This window comes from Euleptes europaea, chromosome 1 (genome assembly GCF_029931775.1).
Source record: "Euleptes europaea isolate rEulEur1 chromosome 1, rEulEur1.hap1, whole genome shotgun sequence".
In the NCBI taxonomy this organism is placed as follows: Eukaryota; Metazoa; Chordata; class Lepidosauria; order Squamata; family Sphaerodactylidae; genus Euleptes; species Euleptes europaea.
The window spans coordinates 72,158,879-72,174,512 of record NC_079312.1 but is presented as its reverse complement, the minus strand read 5'-3'; the positions used below and the strand labels follow the sequence as shown (position 1 = coordinate 72,174,512).

General features: G+C 43.8%; 1 protein-coding gene across 1 annotated transcript in view; it reads right to left on the bottom strand.

Annotated features, from left to right (window-relative positions):
* The window catches only part of DNAH1 (dynein axonemal heavy chain 1), a 175,425-nt gene that overhangs the window by 127,341 nt on the left and 32,450 nt on the right, over positions 1-15,634 (bottom strand). The window contains exons 16-20 of the mRNA XM_056853871.1: positions 15,460-15,601; positions 12,899-13,054; positions 10,174-10,372; positions 2,904-3,157; positions 1,747-1,959 (exon numbers count right to left, since the gene is read on the bottom strand). Of these exons, the coding sequence (XP_056709849.1) occupies positions 1,747-1,959; positions 2,904-3,157; positions 10,174-10,372; positions 12,899-13,054; positions 15,460-15,601 (964 nt within the window). The remainder of the gene's footprint in view (positions 1-1,746; positions 1,960-2,903; positions 3,158-10,173; positions 10,373-12,898; positions 13,055-15,459; positions 15,602-15,634) is intronic.

Genomic DNA, 15,634 nt, shown 5'->3' with positions numbered 1-15,634 from the left:
GTTGGCATACAACGGAACACCTAGGCCTCTTATCCATTGTTTGTGGCAGGAGACAACTATTCCTTGCAGCAATGTTATCAACATTATATAGCCTGCTTCCTAAGGCCTTCCTGAGTTTGATCTCTGCCTTCCTACTGTTTCATCCCCCCTGCCCCTGCTATACCTTCACTACCAAGAGGCAAAAACTGTGTTATAATCTCTGGTGAGGCATTTCTTCCCTGATAAAAATCTCAATGCAGTCACCAGGTGAAAATTCAGTGTCTTCAATAAAATAAATAAAAAGGAAAGGAAAAGCCATGCACAAGTGCACATCCACCTCACAGCACAAATGATCACACAACTGCAAGCCAGACTCTCGGGTCACCTGATATCTTAGAGCCTCAGGTTCCATATCCTTGTTGTCCTGAGACAACCAGAAATACTTGGCAGACTGTTGTTCAAACTCATAAAGACGGCTAATGCCCATAAGTAAAGCAAAAGAACATAAAATGCAAGACTCATTTTCTGCTGTGTCAAAGCACATTACTAATAACAGCACAATAAGTAATATTGTTCTTTCGTTCTTTAAGGTACAGAGTGCTGTACCACTAGACAGCAGCATGCATGGAAAAACATGCCTCCTCCTTTAAATTTTTTTAGAAGCCTGTTCCATGCCACATTCTTGTGAAACTGAGGGAGGGGGAAACAGGGGCATCTTAAAGTGCACCAGGCATTGGTGGGAGGAAGGGCTGAAAACTTGGACTATCCTTGCTTTCCCACCTGTAGCCACTTTATTTGAAGCTCCCAGTGAATATGACTTCTAATCTCTGTGCTTCACTGGGAGAAGTATAGTTAAAGGAGGAGCGGAACAAGGGTTGGCAAAGGGTTAAGCATCCCCACCCCTAATGTGCTTTAAATTGCCACCCCACTGCTGCTCTGTAACGTTTTGGCAGCTAGCATATTTCTGACAGAAGGGTTTCCCATCATCACATCCAGTGGAGCCCTGAACAGCATCAGTGCTTAACAGTGAAACCTGAGCCCAAAGAACTGGACCTGGAAAACAGTGTGGCTGAAATGTAAATTGCCATAAAAGAATATTTATAACACTGTCTATATAAGGGCACCTGCAAAGACTCAGAGAGAGGGGAAATTCCATTACATCCTCGCTAGCTCCAGTTCCCCCTCCTCACCACCAGCCCTAGCTCAGCTTCCTCTCACCAGCCATGATTCACTTCTGGCTCATCCCCCACCCCTGTACCAGCTGCAGCCTGCCACTCTCCCTTGCTTCCTCCTCCTGATAGCTGCCTCCTGCTGGCCATCATGTTTTCATATGCCATTCTGCCAACTGACCTATCTTTGGGATGTTTGCACATGCACAGGCTATTAGCTTTTTTTTTTTTTTAACTAAGATTTTCCTGAAAACCTGGCAGTGTTATGGATTTGCCTCTCAGAGAAGGAACAGCTCTTGGTTACTAGATATAGTGATTCCAACTAGCAAGTTTTTTATATGATAAAAAACCTGTGTTTAAATTGTCAGAGGAAATCAATCCTGACAATTTTGTTGTAAGTATAGTCACAGGACCTGAACCAAAGATCTATGGAATCTATAATGTCTACAGATAATTCCCTATAAGCAAGACCAGATCTCTCTGTATGCAAAGAGGAATACATACACCAACAGCATACTGTTATCCTCATAGCTATTTTTTGGCATTTATCTTCTCTGTTAGATTCCTACTTGAGAACACAAAGACAAGTTGAAAGTACCTGTGTCATTTTCAACTTATTTTCCCATGTGTTAATCCTCTCCTCAAAAGGCTTCTTGAATGGTGAGAACGACATACTTTGGGTCATGACAATGTGATCATCTAAAAGTTGAGAAGCTTCATCAGGGCTCTTCATGATAAATGTTCCTGTTTCTTTGTAAGGAAGAATATTGAAGAGGATAGATTCCCATTCATGTTCCATCTTATCCAAGGCCTAGGAAATGAGACACCATCAAGTTTTTAGATGTACATTGCAAAACATTTGCCACCTCGAGATTTGCAATTAGTGGAAATACTAGCAATGGTAAACTGATGTCAGAAAGGCAGAAATCTAGGAAATGGGAATTACTTTCAACCAGAAATTATTATGTTTTTGTTAGGTCAGGGCTTGTCAAATCTTAAGAACCAAGTAGCCATGGTGTCTAGAAATTTCATTATGATGCCTGTCAGCAGAGGGGGTGCCACATTGCCAGGTAATCCTGGCCTGTGACACAGCCCTCAAAGCAGCCCCAGCATAGCCCTGCAGAAGGAAATCCACCACACCAATTTAAACTATAAGGACCAGAACCAGAAATGTAGAATTCTTTCATACATTTATTTGTGTAGTACTGGTATACCCGGAATAAAAATGTTCACTATGAAAAATGAAATTTAAACCAACCCTTCTGTAGATTAGCATTATTTATTTAGAATATCTCTACCCTGCCTTATTAGTATTGTTTGTGTAAAGTGCTACCAAGTTGCTGCTGACTTATGCGACCCTATAGGGTTTTCAAGGCAAGAGACATTCAGAGGTGGTTTGCCTCTGCATAGCAAGCCTTGTCTTCCTTGACAGTCTCCCATCCAGATACTAACCAGGGCTGACCCTGCTTAGCAGCTGAGACCTGAGAAGATCAGGCTAACCTGGGCCATCCAGGACAGTGCTTATTAGTATTATATTCTAATAATCTGTCTGCCTCTTATATGCTTGGGGTGGCTAGCTCCATGAAAAAACTGTCAAGACTTGGGTTACATAATATTACATAGAGTTTTTATATATATTCTCCCAGTATCATGCCAAATTAAGAAGTATCTAATCTCCTAGCATAGGTCCATATACTTGATGAAACAATTAAACAATGGAACTGCAAGGAAAATCTTATGGAATGTTCTCCTCACATTCTCAATGGAGTATTCTTTCCCTGCAATCTCAGCTATTTTGGCGATGACTTCAATGTGATCCTGAAGTTTCATATCCAGGCAGCGTGCAAATGTCAAATTGGCCTTGGGCTTCACGTTGATTTTGATCTCATCTGAAAGCATCTCCCAATGTCTGTTGCGCATGCCAGGATTACGCAGGCCTTGGATAAGGGGTATGTATGGTTTGAACTCCTCGATCTTGCCACGGATTTCCATAGCCACATCTTGACATGCTTTATAAAATATGAAAAAGTTCCACTGAGCAGAAGTTCTAAAGATACCACATTGCATAACACACAATACAGTGCAAATCAGGTCCATTGCGCACAAAAATACAGGCCTGAATACTGTAAATGTGGAAAAAAACCACTGGGGAATGCAATATTAAATTAAGTAGTGAGAAGCACTGAGCTTCAAATGTGGCTAAGGTCTTTATTTGGATGTCTGAATTAAAATCACAGTTTATGTCTTCTTGTACACATAAAGTTGGATCCACTGAGTTGTCGACGTAAGATCTTTCCCATGTTCCTCTCCCCACAGCAATCCTTTCCAACAGTGTGAAAATTTATTCCTAGGTTGCGGAATCCATGTGAGCTAACAGCTATGTGGGTCAGGAGGCAGCAGAGGGGAGGGGGAATGGGATGAAATTGCCCTTCCTGCTTCTGTCAACAGAAGGGAACGAACATGGGGATTTTGCCTCCTTCTCCCTTCCCACTTTTCTGGGGTTGGAAAGGACTACTGTTGGAAGGGTAATCAGGGAAAGATCTGCAGTCCTTGAGTCTGTGGATCACTGGACCTAACCCATATATTTTATACTTGAATTTGCTCCCTTTCAAACTGCAGTCATGGGAATGACAATGGTTATGCTTCTACATATTTTAATTTACCACACTATAATGTACACCTGTGTCATCTCTGGCTGCTCTTGCAAAGAGAAGAATAATACCCCAGCACTGCCTTTGACAAGGTCATAACATGACGATATAAAAAACAGCCTGGTTTTCAAAATAAATACAAAAATGTATTTTTCTAATCCTCCTATTGGAATGAATCACCCTTATTCATATATTCATTCCTTCATTTCATCCTCTGTTAAAGTTGATTCACTGCATCATTTAGACTAATTTATTGTTCAGAACAAATAAAAGGTAAAAAAGAGTCAAGAACCTTCACTACTACTGAATATATTACAATGTAAATATAAAGCCAAGGGTGAAAACAATTTTAGAGTTTGTAATTCTGATATATAGAGTCTTGTGGAAGGCACCTTAAAGGCCAGCTGTTTTTATTCCAGCACAAACTTTCATGGACTAGAGGCTACTGCACCAAGCAGGTTCAGTTCATGAAAGTTCATGTAGCATACAGGCTTGTTAGTCTTCAAGGTGCAGGACTCCTGTTTAACTCTGCTGCACTGGACTAACACAACTACCTCTCTGCAACTCTGATGAAACATTAACATTTCTCAAAGGGTGCAGAATTAACTGAGTGGCTTTTTAAAAAAGTGTAAGGTAACTTGCAATTCCTTAAAACTGGTTTCACACTTTGTAGAGCTGTTATATTATCACTGTATACCAATTCACTTCACATGCTTAATGAGAGAATCAAAGCTACCAAAAGAAAGCGAAAGAGCCTTGGCTACTTACCGTGAAGGCTTCTTCTGCTCAGAGGGACGAAGGGCATCTTTATGATGGTGTTTCCTTTTTCCTCTTAGCTCGGGAGGCAGGATTTAATATGTAAATTTTTTCCTGGCTTCTGGGGTAAACGCCCTCTATTGCCAGTTCTAAAACTTTCCAAGCCTTATAAGATTAGTAGGGTAGAAAACTAAGAAATACGTTATTCCTCATGAAATTGTCAAGTAGAACTATACGAACTATGAACTTCAGCAATAACCATGAACTAAAAATATAACGGAACCCTTGATGGACGTCTTGGGAGGGCAAGATGCCCTTCGTCCCTCTGAGCAGAAGAAGCCTTCACGGTAAGTAGCCAAGGCTCTTTCTCGGCTCAGAGGGACAAAGGGCATCTTTATGATGGGACATATAAGAGCAGTCCCCGCCCTGGGAGGGTTAGACGTCCTGTAATATGCTTTGCAACACTCTTCGCCCGAAAGCGGCATCGGATGAAGAGTAGAGATTTAATTTGTAGTGTCTAACAAATGTAGACACAGACGACCAAGTGGCCGCCTTGCAAATTTCTTCTACAGAAGCCTGTCTATCAAAGGCTGTGGATGTGGCTGCACTACGGACCGAATGGGCCGTTACCCCTCCAGGAATGGGTAGTTTGCTTTCCTTATAGGCAGTCTTTATGCATAAGGAAATGGTGCGGCTAATTGATGCCCTTGACATGGGCATACCCTTCCTTGGTTGGGAGATATTGATAAATAGCGAATCAGATGTCCTGATGTTTTCTGTTCTGGTCATGTATATGTGAAGTGCCCTACGAGCGTCTAACAAGTGCCAAGTCTTCTCCAAAGGTGTTTTAGGGTTAGGACAAAATGAGGGAAGGATTATGTCTTGTTCCTTGTGAAACTTTGTATTACACTTGGGAATGAAGGAGTGGTCGTGTCGTAGAACTACCTTGTCCTTGTGAAAGGTGATGAGACCTGGACGTATCGAGAGGGCTCCTAGTTCAGAAACCCTGCGTGCTGTGGTTACCGCGGTTAGAAACAGGACTTTCATTCTTAACCACTTTAATCCAACCTGTGAAAGCGGTTCGAATGGAGGCTTTGTAAGTGCAGTGAGAACCGTGTGTAGGCTCCAAGTGGGGAACCTGTGTCTTGTAGGAGGTGATGTTATAGACAGACCCTTAAGAAATGATTTTATGTGAGGATGTCTGGTTATTCTGTAGCCCGCTACTCGTGGTACTATCGTAGCTAGGGAAGCTAGTTGTCTTTTCAAGGTGGCTGTGGCTAGTCCGATCCTGTGTCCTTCTTGTAAGAAGGAAAGGATGCCCAATGTTCGTGGTTTGAGTGGGTTGATGTTTTTGCGCCTGCACCATCTGGTGAATGCCTTCCATGTTGAGTTATAGATTCTCTGTGTTGAAGGTCTGCGTGCTGCCTGAATGGTCTTAATTATATCCTCTGTGTACCCTAATCTATGTAATCTGTCCCTTTCAATTCCCATACGGTCATTTTGTACCATCCTGGATCTGGATGATAAACTGGGCCCTGTATCAGGAGATCTGGTCTGACCGGTAGTCTCCAGATGTTGTTGTTCGACATCTGAATCAAGGTGGAAAACCATGGGCGCCTGGGCCAATACGGCGCTATGAACAGTACATGTGCCTTCAGCGTCTTTATCCTCCTTAACACTCTTGGTATGAGTGGGAGAGGTGGGAATGCATATAGCATCCCCTTGGGCCAGGGTGCTGTCAGTGCATCCGTCCGTTCCGCTCCTAACTGTTTGTACCTGGAGTAGTAACGAGGGAGTTGATGGTTTGTAGTGTCTGCAAATAGATCCACTATTGGAGTTCCGAATCTTTGAGTGATGCAATGGAAGATGTCTGGATGGAGAGACCATTCTGCCTCGCTGATCGTCTCCCTGCTGAGCCAATCTGCCTGTATATTTGTGGCTCCTTTTATGTGTTCTGCTCGTAGTGATGCTAGATTGGCCTCCGCCCACCTGAGTATCGGAAGTATTTCCCTGTGTAGTGTTGATGATCTGGACCCCCCTTGTTTGTTCAGATGTGCCTTTGCGGCTACATTGTCTGTCCTGATCAGTATGTCTTTCCCTTGTATTTGTTGCTTGAAACTGTGTAAGGCCTTGTAAATTGCTCTGATCTCCAGAGCGTTTATATGGAGTTTCTGTTCCTGTGGGGACCACGTTCCTTGGGCTATGAGATTGTGAAGTGTTGCCCCCCATCCCGTTGTGCACGCATCTGTGTGTATTTGATCTGGGATTGGGTAAATAAACCGAAGACCATTTGACAGGTTGCTCGGGTCTGACCACCATTGTAAACTGTTTTTGGCATCCCTGGTAAGTAGGATGTTGAAGTCTCTTTTCTTTTGTATGTCCTTTTGATACGGCCTGAGGAGCCGTTGTAGGGGTCTTGCATGTAACCTTGCCCATTGAATAGTGGGTATGCATGCTACCATGTGTCCCTGTAGTTTGGCAAGGCACATGAGTTTGGATGATCTGGCAACAAAGGTTTGTCTGGCTAGTGATGAAATTAGAGCGATTTTTTCTCTTGTGAGGAATAATTTGTTTTGTTGTGTGTCTATCTCTACGCCTAAGTGTGTCAGTCGTTGAGATGGAGTTAGCTTGCTCTTTTTGTAATTTATTAGGAACCCGTGTGATGATAGGTTTTCTATTACTAGTTTTGTGTGTTGTACGCTTTGCTGTCTTGAGTCTGCACAGATTAGTATGTCGTCTAGATAGGGGTGTATTCTGACACCCTGTTTGCGCAGTTCCGCCACTAGGGCTACTAGTACTTTGGTAAATACCCTTGGGGCAGATGTTAACCCGAAGGGAAGAGCCCTGAATTGGTAATGACTTCCTTGATAAAGAAATCTCAGGAAGCGGCGGTGCTGCGGATGTATGAGGATATGTAAGTATGCCTCTGTGAGGTCTATGGATGTTAGAAAATCCATAGGTTGTAATGCCTCTGTTACTGTTTTCAGTGTCTCCATTCGGAAACGTCTAAAAGGAATGAATCTGTTCAGAAACTTCAAATCTAGGATGGCTCTCCATCCTCCGTCTCTCTTGGGTACTGTGAAGAATACTGAATAGATTCCCGATGAGCGTTCCGATGGAGGTACTGTCTCTATAGCCTTGATATCCGTCAAGTGCTGCATAGCTTCTGAAGTTCTCTGAAGCTTGTTTTTGTTCCTGGAGACAGGTGATGCTACTAGCCTGTTTGATGGAATGTGAGCAAATTCTATTTTGTATCCCTGAGTTATGATGTTCATGACCCACTGGTCTGGACGGGAGGACGACCATTGTGGTTGAAAATGATTTAGCCTTCCTCCCACAGGCTGTAGTGTGGCGTCACTGTTTTGTTTGGCGACTGGGTTTACTCCCTTTGTCGCCCTGATAGGGGTGAACTTTGAACCTCTGTTAAACCTTCCTCCTCTCCGAAAGGAGTTACGGTTCTGGTTCCATTGTCCACGTCGTTGGTCAGGTCTGAACTTTGGTAGTGTGTGGTATGAACGAAATGGAGTGAATGTCTGATTTTTGTATTCCTTTTGAAGAGTTTTTGGCAATGCCTTTTTCTTATCCTTAGTTTCAATTAAAATGGGGTCTAATTTGTCCCCGAATAACCTTTTTCCCTGATAAGGGAAACCCATTAAAACCGATTTTGATCGGTGGGTCGCTTGCCACGGGCGGAGCCAAAGCGCCCTCCTAGCCGCTGCTGTGGTAGCCATGGCTCTAGCTGCGTAAGTCATGGTGTCTAGTGTTGAGTCGGCCAGGAAGGAAACTGCCCTCAATAACCTAGACACACCTTCATTGGCCTGCTTTTCTTCCTGTGGGATGAGTTGAGTCAACTTTCTAGCCCAAATTATTGCAGCTCTAGACACCAATGCTGACGTCACTGAAGCCTTAATAGCTAGTGCAGATGCTTCATGTGACTTTTTGCATGCTAGTTCTGCCTTTCTGTCAGCAGGGTCCCTGATTAGAGTCTGATCTTCCTCAGTTACTAGGTCTGATGTATGAAGCGCAGTGACCGGAGTTTCCACCGGGGGGACTTTGAGTATGTCTGAGGTGCTTTGGTCTACGTTGTAGAACTTTCTAGATGTAATAGGCCACTGTTTTGAAGTCATTGGTTTTTCCCATTCTGACTTCATGAGGGACAGAAAATAGTCTGGTACTGGTATCACCTTGTCAGGCGTATCATGCATGTGAAAGAACTCTTTTGATCCCTTTTTACTCTGAGAGTTCTGGGAATCAGAGTCCTCTGAAAGATCAAGTGCAGCTAGTGTCTTTGATAATAATAGAGGAAATTCCTCTGCACAAAATACCCTGGATTGCTTAGGTTGTTCAATCATATCTTCACCATCAGAACTGAACTCGCCTTCTTCCCTTTCACTGTCAGTATCACATGAATATATAGACTGTTCACCTTCATCCCCTTGCATGGTCTGATGTACAGAGCCATCTTTAAGGGCCGCTTTGGTGGGCCATTTTCCTTCCCCATGTGCAGCCCCAGAAACATTGCCTGAAACAGAGTGGTTTGGGAGGGGACCCATGTTATAATAGGCTTGGGCTTGCGCACCCTGAGTTGGGCAATTCTGTATAGGAATGGGTTGTACCGCTCTCAAACCTTCAGCGAAGGCGTCTTTGATAAGGGAAGAGAGCTCTGCTTTTAGGAAGGCTAGACCTTCGTTCTGCAGAGGGGGAAGGGAGATCCTACCGGTAGATGGTGTCTCCGCTGCCGTTTGTCGTCCTTGATTTTGAGGCGAGCCGCCTAAGGACGAACCGGCACAAGGCAAAGGCCTCCTGTGCCCTTTCCCTGGTTAATTGCAGGGGTTGGGCGCCGGGTGCCAGAGCGGGCTCCTGCTCCGCTTCCCAAGCCTGAGAGCCCGAAGGCAATGGCGAGCCGCCATACTCCTGGCCGTGCACCCGGAATACTTTGGGGGAGGGAGCGGGAGAAGCCGCTGAACTCCTTGCGACGCCTGCTGTTGTAATCTTTCCTCCGCGCGCCGTTTCAATGAGGCGTTTAGCGCGCTTGGTGCTGGTCGAGACGACCTTTTTGCGCTTGCCGCTGCCGCCCCCTGCACCACTCTTTCTTTTTGTTTTTACCTTCAAGTCAATTTGCTGACTTGTAGAAGGCTGGATGGCCTCGGATAGAAGAGGCATAGCCTTCAGGAGGCTAGGATCCAGGTCGGCTGAGGCAATATAATTGTCGCCCTGCCGATCCGCCATTTTGTTTTGGCGGGAAGGGATCCCTGTACAAAACTCCTAATATTTTCTATGTCCCAGACAAGGGTAATAGGAATAGGAGTAGGTAAGAGCAGAATAATGAAAAATAGTTAAGAGTTAGTTAGAAATAGAAGTAAGGCTCGGTAAATTCTATCCTAGAAGCAGAGAGCTGCAAAGGCTGCTCTCCCGATCAAGGCAGGAAATAGAACTGGCAATAGAGGGCGTTTACCCCAGAAGCCAGGAAAAAATTTACATATTAAATCCTGCCTCCCGAGCTAAGAGGAAAAAGGAAACACCATCATAAAGATGCCCTTTGTCCCTCTGAGCCGAGAAGATGTCCATCTCACCTCTCTCCAGAGCCACACGTAATCAGTTCAAGATCTTGCATTTACCTGGAATATCCTTGAACTGCTTGACACACTTGTGCATTGTCTTAAAGGACTCATTGACATTTTTCTCCAGCTGCTCTGCATCAATTGCAGACAGAGGATCGTTCATCCAGCTATCAGACCAGCGAAGCCAGTCTGATGCTGTAGTCCAGAGATCATAGAATGGCTGAAAGTCTTTAACCATCTTCGACAATTTATCATACTGTGGGAATCAAAAGAACATCGATCACTTATGGACATACGTGTCTCAAGCAAAAGACTTACCACTGTGTCCTAAGCAGATAGGCTTAGTGTCATTTTACCATGCAGTCACAGTGAGAATGGGACACTGCCCTTTATAATGGCATGTTATATCCCTTTCCGTTTGCTGAGACCAATAAATAGGCATGGAGCCCTGGCCCTACTTCAAGACAGATCTCTTTAATGTATTCGGCCAGGGGAAACTTTTCTAACCATGCCCAGATGGATACAATGATGCAAACATTACCAAAGCCTGTAATGTTGACTGGCAGGAACCAGCTGGGGAACAGACAGGATGGAATAATAGGAGTATATAAACGACAAGGGTTATACATATGTATTGGATGCACATCCATTGCCTTTCAAAATCACTGTGTGAATGCACACCTAATAATTAGCTCCAAAATTATTCTAAATGAGACAACCACAAACCCACAAAAAGGTGTCAATGTAATATTAGCAATAATAGGCACAATTCCTTTTAAATGCAAGAGGTGCTGAAGCAAATATTCAATATATCTTTATATGGTATTCAGAGTCCCATCTTAAGATCTGCTGCATCTGCAAACAAAAATCAGATGGGCATTCAGACTGCAGGCAGACATTCCAGGGAAAGCAGTCAGGATCAGGGTACCACTGCCAAACTTCAGCTTTAGGCAGATGGGGAGAAATGCACTCTTGCTTGCTGTGCCTACAGCAGCGGCAGCTTGGCCATTAAGGCTCCCATGAAAAGCCGTGGTGGCAATGGCCTGGGGGGCTGCCCCCCCGGAAGGGCCACCTTGAACACAGATGGCCCTCTGCAGGGTGGACGGAAGCCATTGCCACTGCAAGCTGGTGGCCCCTGCCTCACATGAGTCAGGTAGGAGTTGTTGCTGCTGCCACAAGTCAGTAGCCCCTGTCTCACACAAGGTGGGCAGCAGCTGGCAAGTCAACAGTCCCCCCTTGCGGGGCCGAAAGCTGTTGCACAAGGTGGCTAGGTGAGAGACGGCTGCCCTTGCCTCAAGCGAGATGGAGGGAGTTGCTATGAGACTGCTCCTTCTCTCCCTGTCTCCAATGGGGGAGCAGGGCCAGGGCCAGGCCTTCTTCCTCCAGCAGAGGGCTGGGCCCCTGTTTCAGTGCTGTTCCCCCCCCCCCCCCCGCCATGTCCTACAGGTTTCTGTGGCATTTCATGCAAACCGTCTGAACGGCAATTACTTGACAAGCATTTGCAAATAATAAGACGTAGTATTTAATATAACACGTTTAAAGGGCTCAAAGCAGATCTTCATATATGTTGTCAATAATCTTTACAATGCTTCTGTGGAGCAAGACAATGGCATGGTCCCCATATTGCAGAATGAAGGGTTGAGTTGAACCTAAAGGCTTCAACCTAAAGTTCACTGGTGGTGAGTTTGTGAGTCAGGAAATGTGAACCTGGCTCACAGCACATGCTCTTAGTCAAGGGTCTACACCAGCTCTCTGTTGCCATCTGTGTCAGCACCATGGATTGCTTGTGGATATAATGGGCCATATCAACACACATTTGATTGATACATATTGCACCTAAAAGTAGAGCCTTTGAGGGGAAAATAAAGACAAAACACACTAGAGCAGTGAGAGCTAAGTATATGTAAGAGCAAAGAAGAAAAATTATTCTTGACCATGTCTATACTAACAGCAAACAATCTTACAAAATAAAAAAGAGAAGAAAGAAAACAAATAGAGATACATGAAGCTGCCTTATACTGAGTCAGACAATTGACCTATCCAAGTTGGCTTGTCTACTCTAATTGGTGGCAGTTATCTAGGGTCTCAGGTACCTCTCTCATCACCTCCTACCTTATCATTTTAACTAGAGGGGCCAGGATAGAAACTGGGATCCTCTTATGCAAAGCAGACACTCTACCACTGAGCCAGGGCCCCATTACTAAATACCAAGACAAACACGTATGGCGTTGATGACAAAATTATATTTTAACTGGACCTTCTGAAAGAGATAGCATTTAAACATGAAAATGTTCAGTGGCAGATTTCTGCCTGCCAAGGAAGCACTTTTGCCTAAGGAAGCAAAAGAAGAAAACAACCCATCTGAACTGCATATTGCATCCTTTACACATGAATCAAGAACACTGACTTTAACAAGCAGTACGTCATCTGTGCTTAGCTCTCCCATTCAAATCTATGTGTCATAAATATGCTTAAATTACACTGGATCACTCCTCACTTTTCCATGGATAAATAATGTATATGATATCTGCTCACAAAGTTTTCTTTCTGTTTCTCATCTGGGGGCCAAGGCAACAATATATCTCATGATCACTGCATAGAAGATGCTGAGACCTCTGCTATAAATTGTTGTATGCACCACTGTTGTCTTCAGACTTTTCTTGAATGAACACGCCGGAGAAATTAATGGATTGTGCCAATCGTTAGTGAAGTTTTCCTTGTTATCATTCATTTACAGAGCTATGCACAGCACTATCAAAGAGCAAGGGAACAAGAAACTTACACTAGTCACTGGCATGCCAAAGATCCGCTCCCTATTGTTGTAGAGTAATGCCATTTGCTGGGAGTCCTTCAATTGCTTCTTGATTCTTCTTGCTTCATTGGCTATCTCATGGGCCCGATTGATATCCATGTGTGCAGAAAATCCAGCCACAGCAAGCTGTGAAACAAAAATAAGTGTAACATGAAGGACAATAGAACCCATCCCTTCTAAGAGATTTGGGAAGAGTCTGAGACATTTTAGCTTCATTTCCAGTCTTGACAGGGTTTTATGACCCTCAGTTTTCATACTGTTAATGATTGATGATTTCTAACATGCTGTGAAAATAATTCCCTCTAAGTCATGGTGGAACTTGTCGGATAATCAAACCTGATTAAAAGACAATTAACTACAGCAATAATCCCTATATTTCCAGAAAACTATGATTATGGTTGCCAACTGCCTGAAAAAAATGTCATGTCCCTTTAATAAAGGCTTAATGTGGTGTTATGTATCGGATTATGTTATTTATTTCTATGTCATGAAAAGCTTCAGTTGCTCATTTCCATGCATTAAGCCTCTTTTAAAGGGATGAGACAGTTTTCTCCAGGCCTGTTGGGCACCCTACCTAGGATGCAGACTAAAAGGAGCAAGGGCAGATCTGACAAATCCACAAAAAGCATTGCGAAAGATACAATGTGGGTTTCTTTTGTTGGATTTGGAGGTTCCAGACTAATTTTGCCTGAAACTAGCAAGAGCTCATAGGCTTACAGTTGTTTCCCATATATAGATCTGTAATCAAATAGGACAGTACAAAGGCACCATAAGAGTCCCATACTGTCTTTTCCAAGGAAAATGTCACCAGGCCATTTAACTCCCTACTGCACAGGGCAGAAGGTATGCAAATCAGTAAATTTTAAATGAAGTTTCATCTCTATGTCTGTAGAAATACATCTGAAAGCAACCTGGCAGAATGTTCAGACTTACAGATATTAGAAGACGAAAGTCTTTACTGAATATCTTGCATAAGTTATTACCCTAGGAATAGACACACTGCGTGCAAACATTTCAGGCAACAGAACCTAAGGGGTTTGGCCACTATAGATGGCTCTTGTAAACTGGCACTATTCACTTGGCAGGCTACGATTAATTTATTGGAAATGAAATGCAGTATATGATACCCAGATGCCAGATGGCATGCGGCTCACACCTGGCAAACATGCAGGTGCTACCAGAAGTATAACTCTCAAATAAGAGAAGACTGCAATTTATTTGATATAGTTAATTCACTTTAGAGTCCAAACCCAAGGACACAACCCTTTTATTAGGACCAACTCTATGACACAAAAGTGTGTGTGTTAATCTCTGCGCTCTCAAAAACCTTTAATCACGCTGGATGAACACTTCTGGAGAACTTGAAAGCTAACATAACTGTTACGTGTCATTTGGTTGGTCCTAATAAAAGGTATTACATGGACAGTGCTTTTGCCTTTGCTTGACTGTACACAAGTTTGTTCATTTTAGAGTGTTATGTTTTATATGTTTATTTGGTTGGATCTAGAGTAAATTTGCCAATCTCCCCCCCCCCTCTACTACAGCTCTTCAGTTTGCCCCTTAAGCTGCTCCTCAGGGTCCCCTGTTCCCTTAAAGAATCATTTCAGGGAGCATTTTAGGCTGCAGTGGAACCAAGAAGGGGGAATACTCCCATTCCACTGTCAGAAATCCCTTATGTCAGTGGAAATTACTGCTGGATTCAACCCATTCTGTTTTTCATTGCTACGAGTTTCTTTGAATATGATTTCCTGTAGAGTAGAAATATAAATTTAACAATAATTGTTGTTACCAAAGAAGTGAAACATAATAACGAGACAGGTCTTGGCTTTCATTAAACCCATAAAAAGCTGATATACCTCAAGAGCGATCCTAAAGAAGGGGGCGAATCGGCTTAGGAGCTGATGTGACCCCTGTGCCGGAGTTAGTGATGCTTGCACCATGCAAATAGGCACTAATGCTGGCAGCCCTCTGGCGCAAGGGCTGATGACGGCACCAAAGGGAGCGTTCCCGGGGCAGAGCTCCCTAAGTCTTCTCACCCCGGGAATGCCCCCTTTTGCCAGCGTAAACTTACACCAACAAAAATGGTGGCTCAAGGAAATTTCTTGATCGGTTTGCTCGCCGCAGCGCAGCAAACTGATCATGTGGTGGAGTGGCAGTGCTGTAGCTGTGCAGTCCCCAGCCACTACTCAATTACCCACCACCCCAGTTTGGATTGTGCTGCCTGTCTGGGCCCTGTACATGGCAATGTGTGAACTCAGATGAACACAGGCATCCATGTGCAAAAGAAAAGCTGACCAGGGGGTGGGGGTGGGGGGACTTCAGTCAGTGGAATGAAGAGAGGGAAGGAAACAGTAAGAGACAGGATTGTTCCATCTTAATAATAAATAAATTAAATATGAAATGTTGCTGTGACTCTGATTTTTCACACAATTCCATGTGTTGATATGGTTTACTTCTCGCTTAGTTTATCTGTTGGTACCTGAGGATAACTGCTTCTACTTAAGGCCAGTAGAGAGCTAAGATATCTGTACCTGAAGACCATCTAACCGTTCCTGGAAGTTGGTTTGATCCATTAATTGAATTTTTCGGAACCTCTCCTCATCTTCTATGTGCTGCTGCCGTACCAGTTCAATTTGTGCACCGATCTTGCAAGGCCAGCCGCTTGCAGCCCATCTGAGAATACAAAGACAGTAAAAATAAATGCCT